We start from the raw sequence: 20361 nt of genomic DNA, 5'->3' as shown, positions 1-20361 counted from the left end.
AAATGCTTTTCTGATTTGATGCCTAAAGCATTAACATTTCAGAATAAGATACATATTTTATTACCTTGTGGAAGTCAACCTAGATGAAAAAGCTGCTTGCCAGTAACTGTGGTTTTGACAGCAGGGAATAGAACCCAGGTTTTCCCCATTCCCCACTCCTGTGTCTTAATGCAAGAAATAAATAATAACAAATAAAATCAACCAAAATTTTAAGTTATCAGAACTCCAACAATCCAAACCCATAAAAAAGGGAAGTAGCCACCCCATGGATTTAGCACCGCTAACATGAAACAGGAACAAAAATAGATTGTCATTCATCCTTTAAAGGTGTCGGTCTCCAACTTTCCCGGGACTAATCAGTCATAGCATAAGACAATAAATAAATCCGAGTACCTACTGGGAAACAAGCATCTTAAAGCGGATGCTCTAAATTCACTTCAACTGCTGCCCAGTCTGGGCAGCACCTATTCAAAATGGTAGAATCTGTGTCGGGTCATCAGTGAGCAAAACTCTTGCCTCAGAAGTGGTGATAAATAACAAGATGCAGTGAATGAGTGAGATGATACCTTCTATTGGACCAGCTTCTGTTGGCGAGAGAGAGACATGCTTTCCAGCTACAGAGAGCTCTTCTTAAGGTCTGGGAAAGCTACTCTGAGCATCACAGCTAAATGCAAGGAGGGAAACATTGCTTAGCATAAGTAGTTAGCATGGCTCAAAAGTTTGTCGATCTCTCACCAACAGAAGTTGGTTCAATAAAAGATATTACCTCACCCACCGTGTGTCTCTAATATCCTGGGACTGACATGGCTACAACAACACTGCATATACGATGCAATTAGTGTCCAATATAATGCCACAGGCAGGGGAATGCGTGGATGTAGGTAGGATTTTATTTATAAAAAGGTCAGTGGGGTAGAGGCTAGTAAAAACCCATGGAGAAAAATTTTGATATGTTGGTGTAAAAGACACAGTGACAGCAAAGCAAGGCTAGCTGCAGGGAAGACGTAGCATTAAGCCTACCGGGAATTAGAGAGAGTGACAGACCACCATATTACTAATCAAGGAACTTTTAAAAGTGTGCAGCCCCAGGGGAAAGTGCAATGCAGCCGGCTGTCCCTGGAGGTATGTACAAGTAGGTTAAATTTATTCTTAGTAGAGAGATGATCAGGAGACTAGTAGGCTAAGCATTTAATAAGAAACAATAGAAGAGCTAAAACAAAAGTCAAACCTATGCTATTCGTAGCAAAGGCTGTGTCCTTTTAAATGATGGTGCATTCACTATGGAGGCTTCACTGTGGTAAGAGAGTGGTCTAAATTCAGTCTGATTATTTGTATTCCACACATTCATGTTTGTTGAGGTTTGCTGTAGAGTCCCCTCAGGGCTCTGTTGTAGGCCTCAGATTCATAATCAACTTGACTACTGCGGTTTTATTTTTTCCAAGAGGAAGGACTAGATTACAAACAGCCATTTTCACAACACCCTTATTTGGTTTAACAGTGAATGCAGTTTATTGTTATACTGTCTTGTCAAAATTCAGAAATGTGGTCATTAATAGAAAAAATTTGAATGTTATTACTATGCAAACCTTTCTTGTAACAATCACAGTGATGAGTTTTTCAAGTTGGCAACCTGATGTAGGACCTGAGGCTTCAGATGATTGGTAATGAGATATCAAGGCAGTCACTGATTCAAATCCTGGGTCAAATCTTAAGTGTGTGAAACCATTAACATGGTGGTAGCTGTTTGGGGGCCTGATTAAATATGTTGATGGTCCTGATCCAGTTCCTAGCAGACAAATATCTGTTAAACAGAAACTTTCAAAATCAATAGAATTAGCACCTTTTTGGAAGTCTCGGCTCAAAGTGCAAGGATTGAACTGCTCTGTTTCTCAGACTTGGTCCATATTGTACCATAAAAGCTCACAACTGAGCACCTTTCATAAATATATCACAGAAATATACCAGTAGGTTGAAATCTTCCATTGAACCTAAGGGCTCTAGGTACCTTATTGCCATTAAAATTCAAGGGGATTTGGGCACCTAACTCCTTAAATTAAGTTTAAAACACCACCATTTTAATAATAAAATAATAAAACACAACTTGGGAGCCACATGAGATCCAATTATAAATTACCATCTAAAAGCTACTTCTAGAATTGAGCATCTGGCATGATGATCAGATACCGAACTGATGACTCATGGTTTCGTCGCCTCAGTATTTGATTTTCAGAGTTGTTGAATGCTTGTGACTCCCGCTAAAAGCCAATGGGATCTGTAATTGCTCAGCAACTCTGAAATGCACAACAACTTTATTTAAGTGTATAACTTTCGGCACCCAGGTTTTTAATTTTTTCTTCATATGCTATTACTGTGAACCCATCCACACATTTACTTTGCCTAGCACTGAAATGACACCACTGCTTGGGTGAAATGCCCAGCACACAGCATTATAACCATGAAATGAAGAAGCAGATTGTATCCAGCTGAAACTACAGGAGAATTTTAAGCACACAAAACACAATTATCTAAACTGGAAAGCAGCAAATATATCAGCATTATCATCACTTCTCTTACAAAAAAACTGCATTAGGATATTTAATTATCTTTTTCACATTAAACAAAGGAGGATGAAACATTGATACAGTCAAAGATCATTCAAAAGAGAAAGAAAACAACAGCAATTACAGTATTGATAAGAAGTCAATACCATGAGGAAGGTTTCATTAGAGTCGTAAAAAACATGGGAATTAGCTTCATAGGATCAGACCACAGCACAGACCACTACTATCTCTGTCTTACTACAATGAAGTCTCCAGAGTGAATGATCATCATTAAACAGGCCACAGTCTCTGCTATAAATAGTGTAGGTTTGACTTTTGTTTTAGCTTTTCTATTGCTTCCAACTTTGGACAATATCTGATGCCTCAGTGGAGGTGTGAAAACATTCTAGAATGCATCCAGGGAATTGTGCAATACATCGCTTAACTTAAATAAAGAAGAATATACCATATCCTGTTAGAGCATAGAAAATCCAACCCATTTTCTCCTGTATTACATAGGAGCCACTTCTGGCAGCCAAGTGAAGAATTAGAAATGAAGAGGACCAGTTATATCGATCCCATATTAGTGAAGGAAGGTCTTCATAGTACATGTACTACTGCTTTATGTGGACTACTTTCAAAAACCTAAAATGCTGGGACATCTACTGCTTCAGCTCTCTCTCAACACTTGCAACTTAATTTTCTACAGGAGTCACCTTTAAATGGAGCAAGGTTGATCACTCTGCCTTCACAGCATATTTACTCTCTAACAGCCTTGAGATGGAGATTCAGACATAGGTCCCGTGCTTGGCAATACAGAGCATTATTGTTAGGCCAATGGACTACACGTACTCTCTTTTTAAAAAGAGCTTATTGATAATATTTTTATAGAACTCACAATAATAATTTTATTCTAAAACACCTCAGGCTTTATCCAGAAATTACAATATTTTAACTTAAAAAAAAAAGGCTATAGAGTAAAATGTAGGACCTGATTCTGCGACCTTACTCATGCAGAGTAGTAATTTACTTCAGGAGTAGGCCCATTGCAATCAGTAAGGAGACTTGCTGAATTGTTACTCGTTATGAATAGAACCAGTAAAAAACAAAACATTTTTATGAACTGTTTTTGTTTTTTGCTAAAATGTGCAATGTTCATTACATTTCTAGTTGTGAGTATGGTTGGCAGAACTGGGCCTCAGGAAACTATTCATCCTATAGTGTCCATACAAGCATACTGTTAGACAATACATATTATGTTCACTGCATCAGGCCTTGCTGAAAAGTTTTTGATTCTGGAAGTACCATCTCTTTGGCAATTACAAATAGACACTTTATGGGAGAAATAAATATAGAGCACTGTCTTTATATAATTTAACAGTAAGGAGAATGAAGAACTAGACATTAGGCATCTTTCCGCCCTCCCTTGAGGACTCTCACATTCAGGAGTACTACATAATTCTAGAGTAAACTGTAAAAACATCACAGACACAGTGGCTGTGGTATGAAAATATAGGCTGTTTCAACCTTCAAGTTTCAGTAACTGAATCTAGGAAAGATCTTTCTATGATCTTATGAAATGCAGCCAGTAAAACAAAAAAAGACATATCAGAAGCATAAGTGCTGGCACTAGGGGTGCTGCTGCACCCTCTACCTTGAAGTGGTTTCCATCATATACAGGGTTTACAATTTGGTTTGATGGCTCTTAGCAACCCCCACTATACAAATTGTTCCAGCGCCCCTGACCAGAAATGCCCAAGAAAGGGGACTGATACATTTGTTGGGAACTGTTGACCATTGTAACACTGTTGTCATGTTAAAAATATGTATTTAACTGCTAAGTTCCCTCTCACCCTTTTGTTGCATAATTTCAATTTGAAGGATTTTCTCTGTGATGCTGTGCTGCCCAGAGGGCTGGAATTAAGCAGCAGGCTACTAGTATGATAACAAGAGTTATACTATTGCTCATCTTACTTTGCATAAGTAACAATGGATAAGAGTCTCATCCCAACTCTAGACCCGTTTTTTTTTTTTTTTTTTTTTTTTTTTTGCAATGTGAAAAGAGCCATCGCAGCATAAAGGGACCCAGAAAGCCTTGCTGGGAGGCAGGAGAGGATTTCTCTGGCACAGAAACTGTGGAAATCAGCCAAAAGGACTGTTCCCTGAAGGCCCCCCCTGAGCTGAGCAAGGGGCAGGAGGAACGTGTCGAGGCAGAGCAGCAGTGCTGCACAGATTCTGGGCTCTGCTGTGGCCCATAGGGTAGCCCAAGGCAGTTGTGGTAATTTATGCCTTGTCTACACGCGTTCATCACGCTGTGTCCACACTTGCCACTGTGCTGTGTAGCTACATGTGGCAATAAAAAGCTCTGGCCAAAGGGAGACAGAGTGGAAAGCCTGGCAGAGGTATTCACTTCCTGGCAATGCTTCAGATCCAGATTCAATATAAGGAAATGTATTTATAAAAAAGGTCAGAAATACCAAGTATATCAAACCTTTTGAGATTTGCCCATCATTAATAACAATGAGTAACAATTAAATTTAAGGCAGAAGAACATATTCTTAGGAGTGCTGTGTACACATCTTCCCTCTTATAGAGTTTGATCTACAACCCGCATGATTGGAGCATTCCAATACCCAAACTATAAATATGTACACTTTATGTTTGTACAAATAGCAAGCTGAGTGAGCGCTAGGTAGAGTTGTCTAATAAGTGAGGCTTGATCCTGCACCATTCAAGTCAATGGGAGTTTTCCCTTTTAATTGAATGAGAGCAGGATCAAGTCTTAAGGGAGCAAAAGTCATTTAGTGGCGGAACAAGTTCTCCCCCTCCCCCCTCAAAATATCTCTTGACCTAAAACTACATACATTCCTACAACAGAGAGAGTTAGAAATGACAAATGTGTGAATCTGTGTAGGGATCTGGACAGTTCTGACAGGAAGCATTTACTATTGTACCCAATACAACCCTGAAAACAAAAGGTAATCTATATTAGTACCTACAAAGTAGGGCCAGCTGAAGGATATGTGGACAGAAACATAACCATGAATCACAGATGAAAAACTGAGTTGAAGGTGGAGAAGCCTGTTTCATTCAGTGATCAAAAACAACTTAGTTAAATGTGAAATACTCAAAGTTATGAAGCAACGCAATTTTTTTGACTTTAAGAAAACTGCTTTTGAGAGCAAGATAATGGCCCCACATAATTTTGATCAGAATCAAAATCACTACCTTTTAGAAATCTATGGTCCAAAAGTAGGAACAAATTGGAGATACTGCAAACGATGCTCAACCAATTCAAAACACGGGAGAAATGGCAACTGAGGTGTGATCGGGCTCCTGGTGGGGAGCCAGCTGTGGTCACTCATTTAGGGTGAACTGCAAAGAACGGGGCAGAAAGCTGGTGGATATTCCAAGACTTAGATTTACCAAGCCAGCATAAAACAGCTGCTTTATTAACCTTACTGGTTACTCAGAAGTGCAAACAACACAGTTCTCTTAAAGTGATCCAGCCTCAGGCCTCCATCTAGGTAAATCTTATTTCATCACATAAAAGAAAAGGTTCTAGCAATCCCAAAGGATTGAACACATTACTTCCCAGGATAATGGATGTTTCAGATCTTACCCAAATACATGCTACAGCCAATTCTTAACAACTAAACTAAAATTTATTAAAAAACAAAAGAGAGAGTATGGTTAAAAGATCAATATACATACAGGAGTTCAATTCTTAAGATTCAGATTCATAGCAGAGATGGTGAGCTTTGTAGTTGCAAAGAGTTCTTTTGGAAATAGTTCATAGGTTATAGTCCATGTCCAAATATCATATTCGGGGCGCACCAGCATAACTGGGACCTCAGTCTTGTGACTCAAACTTCCCTGATGAAGCCTAAGCAGACCTGAGATGACAGAATCAGAACCCAAGGATCTTTTATACAATTTCGTGTATTTTGACAAGTTGGAGTTCAAAAGGTAATTAGCATGACTTCTAAAGAGGTCCATCACCAGTGCTTAGCTACAGGGCTGGCTACAGGCCACAGCGCACCAAGCACGTGCTTGGGGCGGCATGCCACAGGGGGTGCTCTTCCAGTTGCTGAGAGGGCGGCGGGCAGCTCCGGTGGACCTGCCGCAGACACGCCTGCAGCAGCTCCACCGGAACCACAGGACCAGCCGACCATCTGCAGAAATGCCTGCAGGAAGTCCACCGGAGCCGTGGGACCGGCGAGCGGCAGAGCGCCCCCCACGGCCTGCCGCCGTGCTTGGGGCAGCGAAATTGCTAGAGCCAGCCCTGCTTAGCTATAGGCATTAACATAAGGCAATTTACTTGTTCCTCCACCATTCACAGATTATTTGCTATACATTTCAAAGAAAGATGAATACAGAGCTATCCCATGTTTACAATTCATTTAAATGATAGGATGTTCTTTTGACCTGTGAATTATCAGAATACAGCATAGAGAGGGACTGTTGATTACATCATTGACCCTACTCATGCATATGCAGATACACAAACATTATCCCTCCACATGTCATTTGAGGGTTGTTTATTTTGCAGGCTGTTTAACCCTTTCTAGCCATGCATCACATGAGGAGACTGTAGTTATGTGAGGATGAAAGGTTTACTATAAAAAATAAGTAGAAAGAATTAAAAATTATAAACCATCTGACAAAAACAGGGATTGTGAGATCTATAAAAATATCGCAAACTGCAGACAGGTAAAGGATGTTTAGAGGGCTCAAAATGAAAAAGAAATTTCTTCTAACAACAAAGAGTTCTGCACATATATTTATAATGCATAGAAAGTAAAAGATAAAAATGACAGTAGGGAATTGCAGAGAGTGGATAAGGAAATGGAAAATTTGTTAAACAGTTATTTTGCCACTGTCTTTACAGGGATCGTATTTTTTGATACAGTCGGGGAAGATTTATACACTGTACTCAGCAGATAACAATGGAGCTGTTTGCGAAAAAACAAATGCTGGAAGGTAGACAAAGTAACAAATTCAGATCATCTTACGATTATATGTGTTAAAGGAAATGAGTATAAAAAATGACGGAATTATTTTGTTTTGGAATACAGATCATTCTTGAGGACAGCAAAGTGGAAAATGTAACACCTTTGTTTCAAACGTCCACAACAATATTAATGGCACTAAAATTATTTATTTGTATTACTGTAGTACCTATGAGTACTAGTTATGGACTAGAACCTCACTGTGCTAGGCACTGTACAAACACAGAACTAAAAGATGGACCCTGCCACTTACAATCTAAGATCTCATTCAGAGAACTCAGAGCACTCAGAAAATTTTTACAAACTAATTGCAAACCAAACTATACGTTCAATCATTGGGCTGTGTTCTGGCTGTTTTGCGCTGCTGATGTATTATATATCGATAGGGCTCTAACTGAACTCTTATTGCTCATTATATAAGTCTGCAGGATATACGTCAGTTCAGAGCATAGATGCACCACCATTCATAGTGCGGTCTGATGGACTAGGCATAGTAATGGGAGCCAGGAAACTTGGGTGCTGTCCCCAACTGGACTGCTGATTTGCTATGTGATTTGAGGCAAGTCACAACCATCTCTTCATCATATTCCACATCAGGTGTTGTTAGTTACATCTACCTAACTTTGTAAAGTGGTCTGAACTCCTCAAGGCAATAGTTCTTTTAAAAAAATGCCATGTGTTATTCACATACACAAAGAGACACAATGAAATTCACTGAGGGAGAGGAAAAGGAAAAGAAGTGATATTACTACTGCACAATACACTTGCTAGCCTTCAACTAGAATATTGTGTTCTGTTTTATTCACTCATCCTTAGGAAAGATATTGTTCTTACATGTGTGGTTCCACATGCTAAGACTACTTCTTCAGAACAAAGATGAAATAAATTGAGTTTATTCTTAGGTTTTAAGAAGCCATGAGTTGACCAGAGAGAAATATTCAAACTGACACAGGAGTGGAAAACAAGATTAACTGTTTTACCCTGGCAAAAGAAGTTTCCAGCCTCAACAAGAAAAGCAACAACTGAGCATTAAAGAAGATGGAGAGAATCCTGGTCAATAACTACCATTTAGAACGTGAAGCAAAGATCTTGTGGTCAAAAAGCAAAAGAATGTAAATATTATTAAAGATGGGGTATATGAAGCTATCGATTGCTTAGGACAATTTCTGCCTAGGTTAAAAAAGGAAGTAGATAATCTGGCACTAATGTTGGTTTAGCTGAATGCTATTAATAGAGGTGCTTCAAAAATGACAATAGTTATTTTTTTCTTCTTCTGATATCAATGTAGTCTGTCATTAAATTTAGTAATAATAGTAATTGGTAGTTTACATTGTTTCAAAGAGGGAGAACCAGAGTGTGGGCTCTTCTCTAGAGTTCCCCCACTTTCACGAATATCATTTCATACTTAATGGATTTTTCCAGAGCTGGATCTGTAGTTTATGCCACTCAGACCACATTAAGCTTTTAATGACCCTAAATATTTGCAAGGAAAATTAAACTAAGGAAGTGCTGTAACTACTACAAAGCTTTGTGATGTACCAGAATGGAGGCAGTTGTAGGGGATAGTCACTGCACTCAGGACAGCTTCCTCAACAAACCAAACCAAAAAGCAAAGTTCAGAGAGTTATAAAAGTGACTTACTTGGCCCTTGAACATGTTCAAAAAAAGAGATAAGAGGCTTCTCTACATGGTGCTTGTGACTGCACTGGGGATGAGGGTGCGTGGGATATACATTTTAGTTTGCACTAGTGCCCACATGGATGAGGCTGGCACGCACTAGAAGTTCCCTAGCGCACATCAGTCTAATCCCATTTCAAACTGCACTATCTCAGCGCATGCCAGGAAACTTTTAGTGCATGCCAGTAGAGTCCACGTAGGCCAATTATTGCATGACACACTTGTGAGGACTAAAATTTACATGCTTCTGGTGCAGATTTAAGCACTGTGTGGACAAGCCCAATGACTATGAGGTACATTTTCAGAGGTGCAAAGGGTACTGGGAGCTGGACATGTAACAGTCCTGTGCAGGGCCAGCTCTAGGTTTTTGCCGCCCCAAGCAAAAAAAAAAAAAAAAGCCACCCGGAATGCCGCCCCTGGAATTGTGCTGCCCCAAGTATGTGCTTGGTTTTCTGGTGCCTAGAGCTGGTTCTGAACTATTCACCTAGTTAAAGTTACTCACATGAATATTTTTTGTCTGATTGGGTGTTACGGGGACAATCGTAGAAACACTTGAGTAATTTTACTCAAGTGAGTCATCCCTTTGAAATCAGCGGGACAACTTGCATGAATAAAGCTGCCCAAAAGCCTGTGGTGTTGGGGATTGAGCCATAAGAATATGGAAACAAGTCAGGTAATGAAGCACTAGAGATGAGCTCAAATCAAAATCCTGGATCCTAACACCCAAGATCCAGCTCCAGTCTTTGGGGCTCAGGTAGGGCTGGCTCTAGGGTTTTTGCTGCCCCAAGCAGCAAAAAAAAAAAAAAAAAAAAAAAAAAAAAGCCACGATTGCGATCTGCAGCAGCTCTACCACCACTGCTTCAGTCTTCAGTGGCAATTCGGCAGCTGGTCCCTCGCTCCAAGAGGGAGTGAGGGACCCAGTGCCAAATTGCCACTGAAGAGCCGGATGTGCAGCCCCTTCCCCTTGGCCGCCCCAAGCACCTGCTTGCTGGGCTGGTTCCTGGAGCCGGCCCTGGTCCTTTGTGCCTTTGAAAATCTTCCCCTAAAAGCTGTACCCAAACTTGTCAATAGAAAGAGACAACTCATTTCCTTGCTGATGGAAAATGTAGCTGTTTCGTAAAGTGAAATATCATTAACAGCTGTTAAAAAAAAAAGAGAGAGAGAGAGAGAGAGAAACAGCACTGATGGATGCAGTGCAAGCTACCCCACACCACAAGCATGGCTCCAGTCTGCTCTTGTCCAGTCACATCTTTATTGAGCATGTAGATTTGTTCCCTTACTCATTCATTTCTTGACTCCTGCCAAGGCTGCCTCAAGGCTGTACACATGAACCTGGAGTGATAATCTCTGTAATGTCCACTAGGTCCTGGACAATTCAAAATTAGCCAACACCAAACTTTTTGCCTTACTGCCAAGCTACTGGACAGGATGGAAAATAAAATAATCCAAGGTGTTGTGGGTACTGATGGAATTCATGTGAACCCTGTCAAATACAGAGAGTTTGCAGGTTTTTTCTCAGTCTGGAAGAAGTATAATGATATCAACTAATTATTTCTGCAGTACTCAAGTGTCTCGCACTGAATATCTAAGGCTCGACATCACCACATTTTTGTTAGTTGAGAAAGTCCTTTTGGATTGGAAAGGCTCTAAAGGGTTAGACACAGCAGCACCCTTTGCAAGAATGATTTACTAACAGACATAGCACTGCTCAGTTTACTTAGGTATTATGAGTCTTCCCAGTGAAGAGCCTGGAAGTGAAGGAAAACATCCTTTTCGCTGGCACTGGGATGAAACAGAGCAGTCTGGATCTGCAACTGCATAGCTGTGCAACTTGTTATGAGACAATAAATGGCAACTGAAGTTAGAAAATCAAGCAACAAAAGGTATTTTAGCCCTGAATACATATAAGACATGTGCCATTCATGGCACCCTGTCTGCCTGTTCTTTGTGGTACTTTGTGGGGCATGGTACTTTACACCTTCCTCCTGGACTGGTGGCCAGAACACTTAAATGATTGACACTGGTCTATTCCTAGCTTTGTTCAAATGGATCATTCCTTACTTTACAAGAGTTGCACAGAAGTTGGGTCTTATATATGAAACTTTTTTTTTCCTTCTGGTGAAGTTACGAAACCTCATATGCCAAGGGAACGTACAGGTTGGGAGTGCATTGTATTCAAAAGTGCACAGATCAGACACACCTCTGCGAGAGTATTAACAAGGATTAACAACCCATGAGGTATTCGTTAAAAGCTTATGGATAACTAGAAGATGAAGTAAAGGGAATTTGAGGTAGAGGAGATGTGGTCCAACACATGAGATTTGCTCAGTTCTGTGCCATCTCTGTTAAGCTGCTAGGAATCCAATTGAAAATTCTGAATCAACTGCATTTAAACTTAACCAGATAGGCTAATTTTTTCTAGCAATCACATGACTGTTTGAGCAGTTGAGTTTAACAAGAAACATGGAGACGTATCTCTGCTAATGTTATCAGGTTCCTCATTTTTTTTTCAACTGGCATTCATAAAGAGGTCACCACAATAACTAGAGCTGATTTTCTTTGTATGCCAATGATTGTGTTGCTGGAAGGATAATTTTCAAACTCTGATTGTGATTTTCCAAGTATACTAGGAGACTTGATTCTCCTTGCGTCTCCATGCAGGAAGATAAGCAATTGCTAGGGGGAGCATAAAGCAAAATGCTTCTATCTTTACCGAAAGGCTTAAATACAGGTTTATAACAGGGACATATAAATTGACTAGAAGCGGTGATGAGAAACTATGTGAATACGAAGAAGCTTGGACTAAACCTTTTTAGCAGTAGGTAAAAAGCAAACTAATATTACTGGCATGGAAAGGAAAAATGTATATCTTCCTAATTCAAAAGATCATACTTGTTCTGTGAGCTCTTAAGAAATGTAATAATGGATACAGCAGAACTGACTTTTAAATATGGATCATGGGAGCACCTTGCTTTGAAAATTATGCTGAAATGTTCACTCTATGTGAATCGATGAAACTGATCATTCCAAATCAACTGTGTTTGCAGATAGAAAATCTCTATCTAACAAGGATAGAGTGAATTCTTCTAGGTGGTCTAGTGCATAATGAAATTAGTCAAATTATTCATGATTCTAACTGGCTCTTTCATAAATTGTAATATTCTTTACCTGGAAATGAATGGTACGCAGATGAGAACTCTTAAAACATTGGAGAAATCACTTCCTATCTGACCCCTGCAACTAAATGACCACTGAGATCAGGATAAACAAGAAGAAAGCATATCAAACAACTCTCTCAAATGGGAATTCTCTTTTGGAAAATAAGATTTGATTCATATACTGTAGCTGAACGACCAGAACAAGTCATGATCATTTAAATCCAATTCCCCTTTATCAGCTTGAAATACAGATAAATATGCTATCTCATCAAGATTCCTATGTTGCTGTATGCCCTACTTTTATTGCTTTGTATATCCCTTTTTTGTTCCTGTTCGACATCTAAATTAATGACTACTAAAAACAAAGAAAAATATCTTTGTCTGTAACTCTCATCCTCTATTAGATAGCTCTTTTTGGCTCAATAAAGGCAAAATTTACCATTGTTTAAATGTGGAAACCTATCAGCTGCATTCATTTAAATGTTCTATCAAGCAGAAAGAGCTACCAATAGAAGAAATACAGGCACAGGGTTAAATTAATTAAGAATATTGTAGTTATATCTAATTTTCCTATGTGTGAGCTGGTCCTGACTAACTCTGAAACTTGCCTATAGAGTGTGTGGGGTTATAGTGACTGAAACCCTGCACTAACAGAGTCCTTGCTATTCCCAATGCTTCCATCGGGTGTAGCTATGATATTAGATAGGGTTGTATTGCAACCCATTGTATGCATACAGGAAGAAATGGTAAAAGTAAGGCCTTGGTATATATTTCTTTTCCCCTAATGTGATACAGCACCAATCTATCATTTGCCATGTTTCAAACAGATTATCTACATCAGTTGGATCAGAAAAACTGTCAGCAAATACTTTAAGGAGAGAAGTCCATAAAATGGAATATTATAGCTTGTGTTAGAAGTTACATACTTGTGCATGGAGATGATTTTACTATAATTTATATGAACATCACATCATTCAATTACTGTATACAGTAGTTGTGCAGTTAACTGTCTTTTAATTAGCATATTGTTTGTTTTCCATGTAAGGAAACACGCAAAGTATAAGAAAGAGTTTAATGGTAGTAAACAACAAGAAACATCTCAAAACAAGAAAACTCATTAGAAAACTATGCTGATCCTGCAAAGAGTTGCCCATGAAATTACTTTCACATACTCTGAGTAGTCCCAGAAAGTATGGTGGGGCTACTCATATTGCGTAAGTCTTTGCAGAACTAGGAGCTAAGAAACAGTGTTGTCAAGCACTCAGACTCAGCAGAGTGACTATGACAGTGATTTCTAAACTGCTCAACAGATGATGATACCGACAACAAGCTAGGATCCTGACAGCTGTGTCTAATTTGCATAAAGTAGTTTTCATATTGATTGTTAATGTTGGTATGAAGGCAGTCACAAGGTAGTGCTGCCAGAGTTCATTTGCTTACTGTGCTAGCACTACTCAGTCTTTGAAGAAATGCTGCATTGTTGCTAGTTTTGTGATGTAGAGGTTTTTTATGCAAGAGTCAAATTTGGGGGCAGAGTTGCTCCTGAAATAGGAGCATTAGATTTTGGCTGAGATTCCTGAAAGGATTGCCTGCATGCTGTTTGTGACCACCTCTGTTCAAGGACTAGCATATATGGTGTAAAAAAATTTAAAAAACCCTTAATATTCCATATCACTGGTTTCTCCCAAAAGGAAACTGACTGGCAAGGGTATTCAATGTGCTATCAATTGGCAGGAAGGCAATGAAATGTAAGTATAGCCTGTAGAGATTACAGGTTCCAGCATACTGTGCTCCCTCTTGATCTGAGCAGAGGCCATATTGACCAAGATGTATCATTCCATGCATGGGTCGCAGGTTTGTAGATATTTTGGTGGTGCCCAGAACCTGCCCCCCCCAACTCTGCCCCCACCTGCTTAAGGCTCTGGGAGGGAGTTTGGGTGGGGGAAGGAGGTCTGGGGTGCAGGTCCTGGGCTGGGGATTAGGGTGCAGGAGGGGTGCAAGGTGCAGGCCCTGGGATGAAGTTTGGGTGCTGAGTTCAGGCTCCAGGCTGGGGCAGGGGGTGGGTGTGCAGGAGGGGGTGAGGAATGGAGTTTAGGGGTGGGAGGGGGTGCAGAGGGAGTGAGTTTGGGGGCAGGAGTGGGTGTGTGGAAAGGGGAATGGGGTGCATGCTCTGGGAGGGAGTCTGGGGATAGGAGGGGGTGCAGGGGTGAGGGCTCTGGGACTGAGGATGAGGGGTTCATGATGCAGGAGGGGGCTCAGGGCTGGGGCAGCGGATTAGGGTGCGGGGCATGAGGGCTGGGGATGAGAGGTTTGGGGCATTGGAGAGGCTCAGGGCTAGGGCGAAAGGGCAGCCTCCCCTGCCATTAGCAGTGGGGGGGGGGGCACTAAGGCCCTGGGGCAGCAGACAGCAGTTGATGCGGCGAGCCGGTGTAGTGTAGGTATGTGCTACACTGGCAGCACAAGCAGGCACAGGAGAGGTGCGTGCTTCTTTCTTTCAGGCAGGGATGTGGCGGGGGAGGGAGAGAGACATGTGGGAGGAGGGGTGGCAGGCGGGGGCAGGGGCCCACTCCAGGCAGGGCCCGGGGAGAGACCCAGCTCCAAATATTGGTGGAGCAGGGCCCCTACCCCTGAATATTCCTGGAGCCCGGGCACCATAAAAGAATGTAACTCGCCACCTATGATTCCATGACAAGACATGTAGTTTTTGCATGCTGCAATTTTTCATTAAAAATGAGGGTGACTGCCAACCAAACTGTATAATTGTAGGCCTAATTAGGCCTATAAGATGCATTTTGATCACTCCTGCAATATGGTCATTCTGGCTCTGAAGAAAAGCAGATACAAATGAAGTATCTGACAATGCTATGGTGGAAATTACATATGTCTGAATGTATATATAACCTATATACATTATGTATTATTTCCAACTCGACTATATTCCTTGGACAAATATATCTAAATGAAATTAGCAAAATCAAGCCATAACAATTTATACATTGCTATGCAGGCTAGTGATGAATGAGTAGTTATTTAAAACATCCACAGCTGAATGGTAATGCACCTACTATATGTCTTCAGCTCTCAGTTTCTTTTTCCACATTGTGGTCATCATCAATATCCTTAATTTATCAACAGGAAGTATTCACCTCCCTAAGGCAAACCCTGAAGTCAGTACCTTTTTCTATTTAACCTTAAAACATTCTGAATGGGAAAGTAGCTAGAAAATCCAGGAAAAAAAACCTCAGGGAAAGCACAGTGCAGGAGCAGGTAGTGTTGGAAAAGTGGGTTTGAGAACCTTTGAATCACTCCTGATTCCACCTGCTTCAGGAGATGGCATGGCCTGCAAAGTGTTATGACCACTTGCTCTCCCATCGTTCACTCCCCATCTGCCACCTTTGGGAGCTGAGAAGAAGGAGACAACGTGGAGTCATATATGCCACCTTTATGTGGCTTCTGCACCAGTGGAACTGGACATTGAGAACACTGTCACTCCTTTACTTCCCATATGTGCTGCCAGAGAGGCATATGAGGCCCATTATCAGAGCCTTATATGTGGCATGTACATGCTACTGAAAACATACGATGATGCTAAATTTTCTGCATCTAACAGAAAAGATGAAATTTAATTGAGTCACTGCAAGAACAAAAGATAAGTACAAAAATCATGTATTATGTAGATACCCTAAAAGCTGAAGTTATTAAGGAGACAGTGACAACCTGAAATACAGGCAACTTTAAATAAATTAATCTATAGTAGCTGCAGCTATTACTAATACTCTTGAGATCCTCTACCAATTGTTGTATTCCTACATTTTAGTCTCCCCTCTTCTAAGAGAGACTCACACAAGCAACAGGAGAAACTGACAATAGTGAAACTGACTATGCACAAATATTGAAATCCTACCCCACTGAAGTCAATAGGGGTTATGCCACTTATTGCAATAAGGTTAGGATTTCACCTAATGTGTTGTCAAATGTGGAGAGTAAAACAAACTAGGGGGAAAAAATAAATCAGAAAAAAGTGTGGTATTTAGGTATTCTTGAATGTATTAACAGAGTGTTTGTAGGACAAAGGAGGTAGTTGCTCTGCTCTACTTGGTACTGGTGGGGCCTCTGTTGAAGTACTGTGTCCAGCTGCAAGCAGCACAAGTTAAGAAAGATGTGGACAAACTGGAGAGAGTCCAGAGGAGAACAAAAATGCTACTACACCACTACTATTTATCTGGATTCTGCCCCAATTGAGAAATTCAAACAAAATCCATACAATAAAAATGGAAAATTTATACAGTAAAAATTATTGCTGTGGTTATTTACACTTCTTTTTTGTCATACATAAATGCTCATCTAGTACTAACGAGGGCAGGGCCAACATTGTAAATTCCATGAGGACTGGAGGGTAACAACAAAAATAAACAAACAATGATCACTGCTCATAATAAACCATGTGTGCCTGCTTAGATGGGGGGACATAACAGCAAACCTATAATATTGCAACTCTCGGCATGTACTCCAGCATTCCTATAACCTAAATCGGCTAATATGCCTCAGGAATGTTTATGTTATTTTAGTGAAGAAGAAATGGAAACACTTACCTGGTACACCAGGTGGAGTTTTTAGATATTTGCCATTAAAATGTTGAATTACTACTTCACATTTTTCTGTAGACTCCATTCTGGAAAAGAAAAGGGAGAGGGGGAAGCAATTATTATTAGAGTTTTATGAAAGTGTGCAGTCAGCAAAGGCAGGCCCGACACAGATGTCGAGAGAAATCTCAAAAGCAGCTCTTGCTGAATTCTGTAGAGTTGCAGGTGGAGCAGTTCATTACAATACGGTGTTAGCTAGGAAGGAGAACTTGCCACTATCAAGCATTGCAGCATTTTTCCTGGCGGCATGCAGGCTGGAACCCTGGCAGTGAACAGCTTGCTTTTGAGTCTTAGGGAGCATCTCAAACAAGGACGTGTCAAATGCTTCTTGAAAAAGCTAAGGACCTGATCCCAAATTTCTGATGCACCCAAAATGCCCCCAAAGAATGTGCAGAATATACAGGATCTAAGCTAAAACTGAAGGGGAGTAAAATGACAATAATTCAGGATTATAAAGTGGGTGCATGATTTTTTTTTAAAACTACTCCAAGAGCAGTTATCAATGGTTTGCAGACAAATGGGAAGGAAGAATCTAGTGGGTCTGTCATGTATGTGGTACTATTCAAAGTTTTCAATAATGACCTGGATTATGGGGTGGAGAACATGTTTATAAAATCTGCAGATGGCAACAAGCTGGGATGGGTTGCAAGTATTCTGGAAGACAGAATGCAAATTCAGAATGACCTGGACAAATTGAAGAACAAGCAAAAAAATCAAATGTACAATTACACAATGAGAAATAACTGGCTAAGTCGTAGTACAGCAGAAAAGGATTTTGGGGTAATAGTGGATCACAAATTGAATCTAAGCCAACAACTGCAGACATTTGCAAAAAAAAGGCTAATACAACTCTACCCCGATATAACGCGGTCCCTTGGGAGCCAAAAATCCCTACCGCGTTATAGGTGAAACCCTGTTATATCAGGGTAGTGGCGGCAGGGCTCCAGCGGTGATTTAAAGAGCCCAGGGCTCTGGCTGTGGGGAGCCCCGGGCCCTTTCAATTGCCACCCAAGCCCCGCTGCCGGAGTTCCTGGGTAGTGGTGGCAGGGCTCCGACGGTGATTTAAAGAGCTCCAGCCACTGTGGGGAGCCTGGGCCCTTTAAATCGCCACCTAAGCCCTGCTGACGCAGCCCCGGGGTTACCACGCTATATGCAAACCCGTGTCATATCGGGTCGTATTATATCGGGGTAGAGGTGTATTATTCTGGGGTGTACTAACAGGAGTGTAATTGTCCCACACTACTTAGCACTGCTGAGACCTCAACTGGAGTATTGTGTCCAGTTTCAGGAGCTCCACTTTAGGAAAGATGTGGACAAAGGGGAGAGAGTCCAGAGGAGAGCAACAAAAATGATACAAGTTTTAGAGAACCTGACCTATGAGGAAAGATTTTTAAAACTAGGTATGTTCAGTCATGAGAAAACAAGACTAAAGGGGGGGGCTGATAAAAGTCTTCAAATATGTTGGACTGTTATAAAGAGGATGGTGATAAATTGCTGTCAATATCTACTGAAGGTAGAAAAAGAAACAATTGAAGCAAGGGAGATTTAGGTTAGATATTAGGAGAAGCTTTCTAACTATAAGGATAATTAAACACTGGAACAGGCTTTCAAGGGAAGTTGTAGAATCAGCATCACTGGACGTTTTAAAGAGGAGGTTAGATAACTCGCTGTCAGTGACAATCTAGGTATACATGGGACTGCCTAAGCACAGGGGCCTGGACCTGAGAACATTTCTATGATTTCATTATTACAGAGTAAATAAATTATGGAAAATTGATTATAAACCAAAACCTATAGCAATTTGCCCTTGTAAATTACATGAGTCCAAGCCCTGGAGGGAGATAGACATGACTGCGCATGATCTTGTCCTGGTGAAATGACTCATCATTCACCTGATATAATTGTGAATCGTAGTTCTAAGATACCCATAGGACTGCAGCAGTAATAATAAATAAGCACCTATAGGACTGAAGTGATTCTAAAGAATACAAAGATATGAGCCAAATCCTGAGCCGAGTTTATATCACTTTAAGAAATGTATAAGCCATTTTAAAGGACCTAAACGGATCCCCCAGCAGGTTAACTGATCCTGAGAACAGTTGCCCATGCTGCACAATAGGAGTTAAAATGTTTGGGGAGGGGGGACAGGGATGACGACTCATAATTAGGCAGCAAAGACACTACAGATTTTTTTTTCAGGAGAGCTCTCTTGAAAAATTATATTCAATACTCATTTCATATTTTGATTCTGATCTAGGTATTCTTCCAGCTAGGAGACTCTAATGACTTAAGTATTACTTCATTCTCACAAGATCCTTTTTAAATTAATTCCTATACAATTCCTACCACAGACTAGTAAGGGGGGGAAAGAATAACATTCTGCAGAGCGTACATATTCTCTAGAGCCTCAACCCAGCGCTGAGAGGGGTGGCTTCTCTCCTTGGATAGGAGTTTGCCAAGAGTTAGGAAAAAAACTAAGAAAGAGACTAGGTTGATTAATAGTCCAAGCAGTACAAAATCTTTTGTTAATTTGTTTTGGGTGAAACCATTAAGATTGTCCCTTCTGGGTTCTAACCGTGAGACAGTCTTTTGTAGCTCAGTTTTTACTGCCATATCATGTAGGATGGGCTGTTTCCACGAGCACAAAGACAGCAACTTAGATTGTTCACTTTGGCTTCATTCAGATTTAACTAAGCGAATGTCTGCAGCAAGCCTTTAGAGACTCTTGTCTCTGAAAGCATAAACGCAAGAAAAGTCTGTTTTCTGTAGCTACGGGCGCTTAGTGTCAAACCACGTTATGTTGCACCACACAGCAGTGACAATTTCATTTGAATACATAGGGCACATTTTAACAAGCCAAAGCAGCCCCGGCAAAGAATGCAATAGAGGAGCTGCCAAGTGAAAGAGCCTCAGTGCACTCCATGCATTTTATGTGGGAAGGGAATAAAAGTGAAACCCACAGTGCTCTGGGATAAAAAGGCCATTTCCTGAATAGCTGTCTTAGAAAGAATGCGCCCATTTTCTTCTCAAGTTTCACAATTAACGGCTTTCAAATGCCAGCACTAGCCATCTGTAATCTGGCACACGCTTCACTTGAAACCGACACTAGCATTATCAACTTGGCCTGAAAAGGCAGCATAATAGACAAAGCCACCTTTACATGTTCGATTCAGATGTGCTGCTGAATAACTACAACTGCCTGCATTATTCCTCCATGCTACCTGAATTCCCACGAGTCTTTCAGAACAGCTGTAACAGGTAGACCTTCCCTCCAGAAATATGTTAATTAGACCTCTAGCCATTAAGTAACACTTGAGACATCTTGGATGCA

General features: G+C 40.7%; 1 protein-coding gene across 3 annotated transcripts in view; it reads right to left on the bottom strand.

Annotated features, from left to right (window-relative positions):
* The window catches only part of RBMS3 (RNA binding motif single stranded interacting protein 3), a 580573-nt gene that overhangs the window by 160389 nt on the left and 399823 nt on the right, over window positions 1-20361 (bottom strand). For all 3 annotated transcript variants that reach the window (XM_030551002.1, XM_030551001.1, XM_030551000.1), the window contains one exon: window positions 16980-17059. In XM_030551002.1, the coding sequence (XP_030406862.1) occupies window positions 16980-17059 (80 nt within the window). The remainder of the gene's footprint in view (window positions 1-16979; window positions 17060-20361) is intronic.

Source organism: Gopherus evgoodei, chromosome 2 (genome assembly GCF_007399415.2).
Source record: "Gopherus evgoodei ecotype Sinaloan lineage chromosome 2, rGopEvg1_v1.p, whole genome shotgun sequence".
Classification (NCBI taxonomy): Eukaryota; Metazoa; Chordata; order Testudines; family Testudinidae; genus Gopherus; species Gopherus evgoodei.
This window is presented reverse-complemented; position numbering and strand designations above follow the sequence as displayed.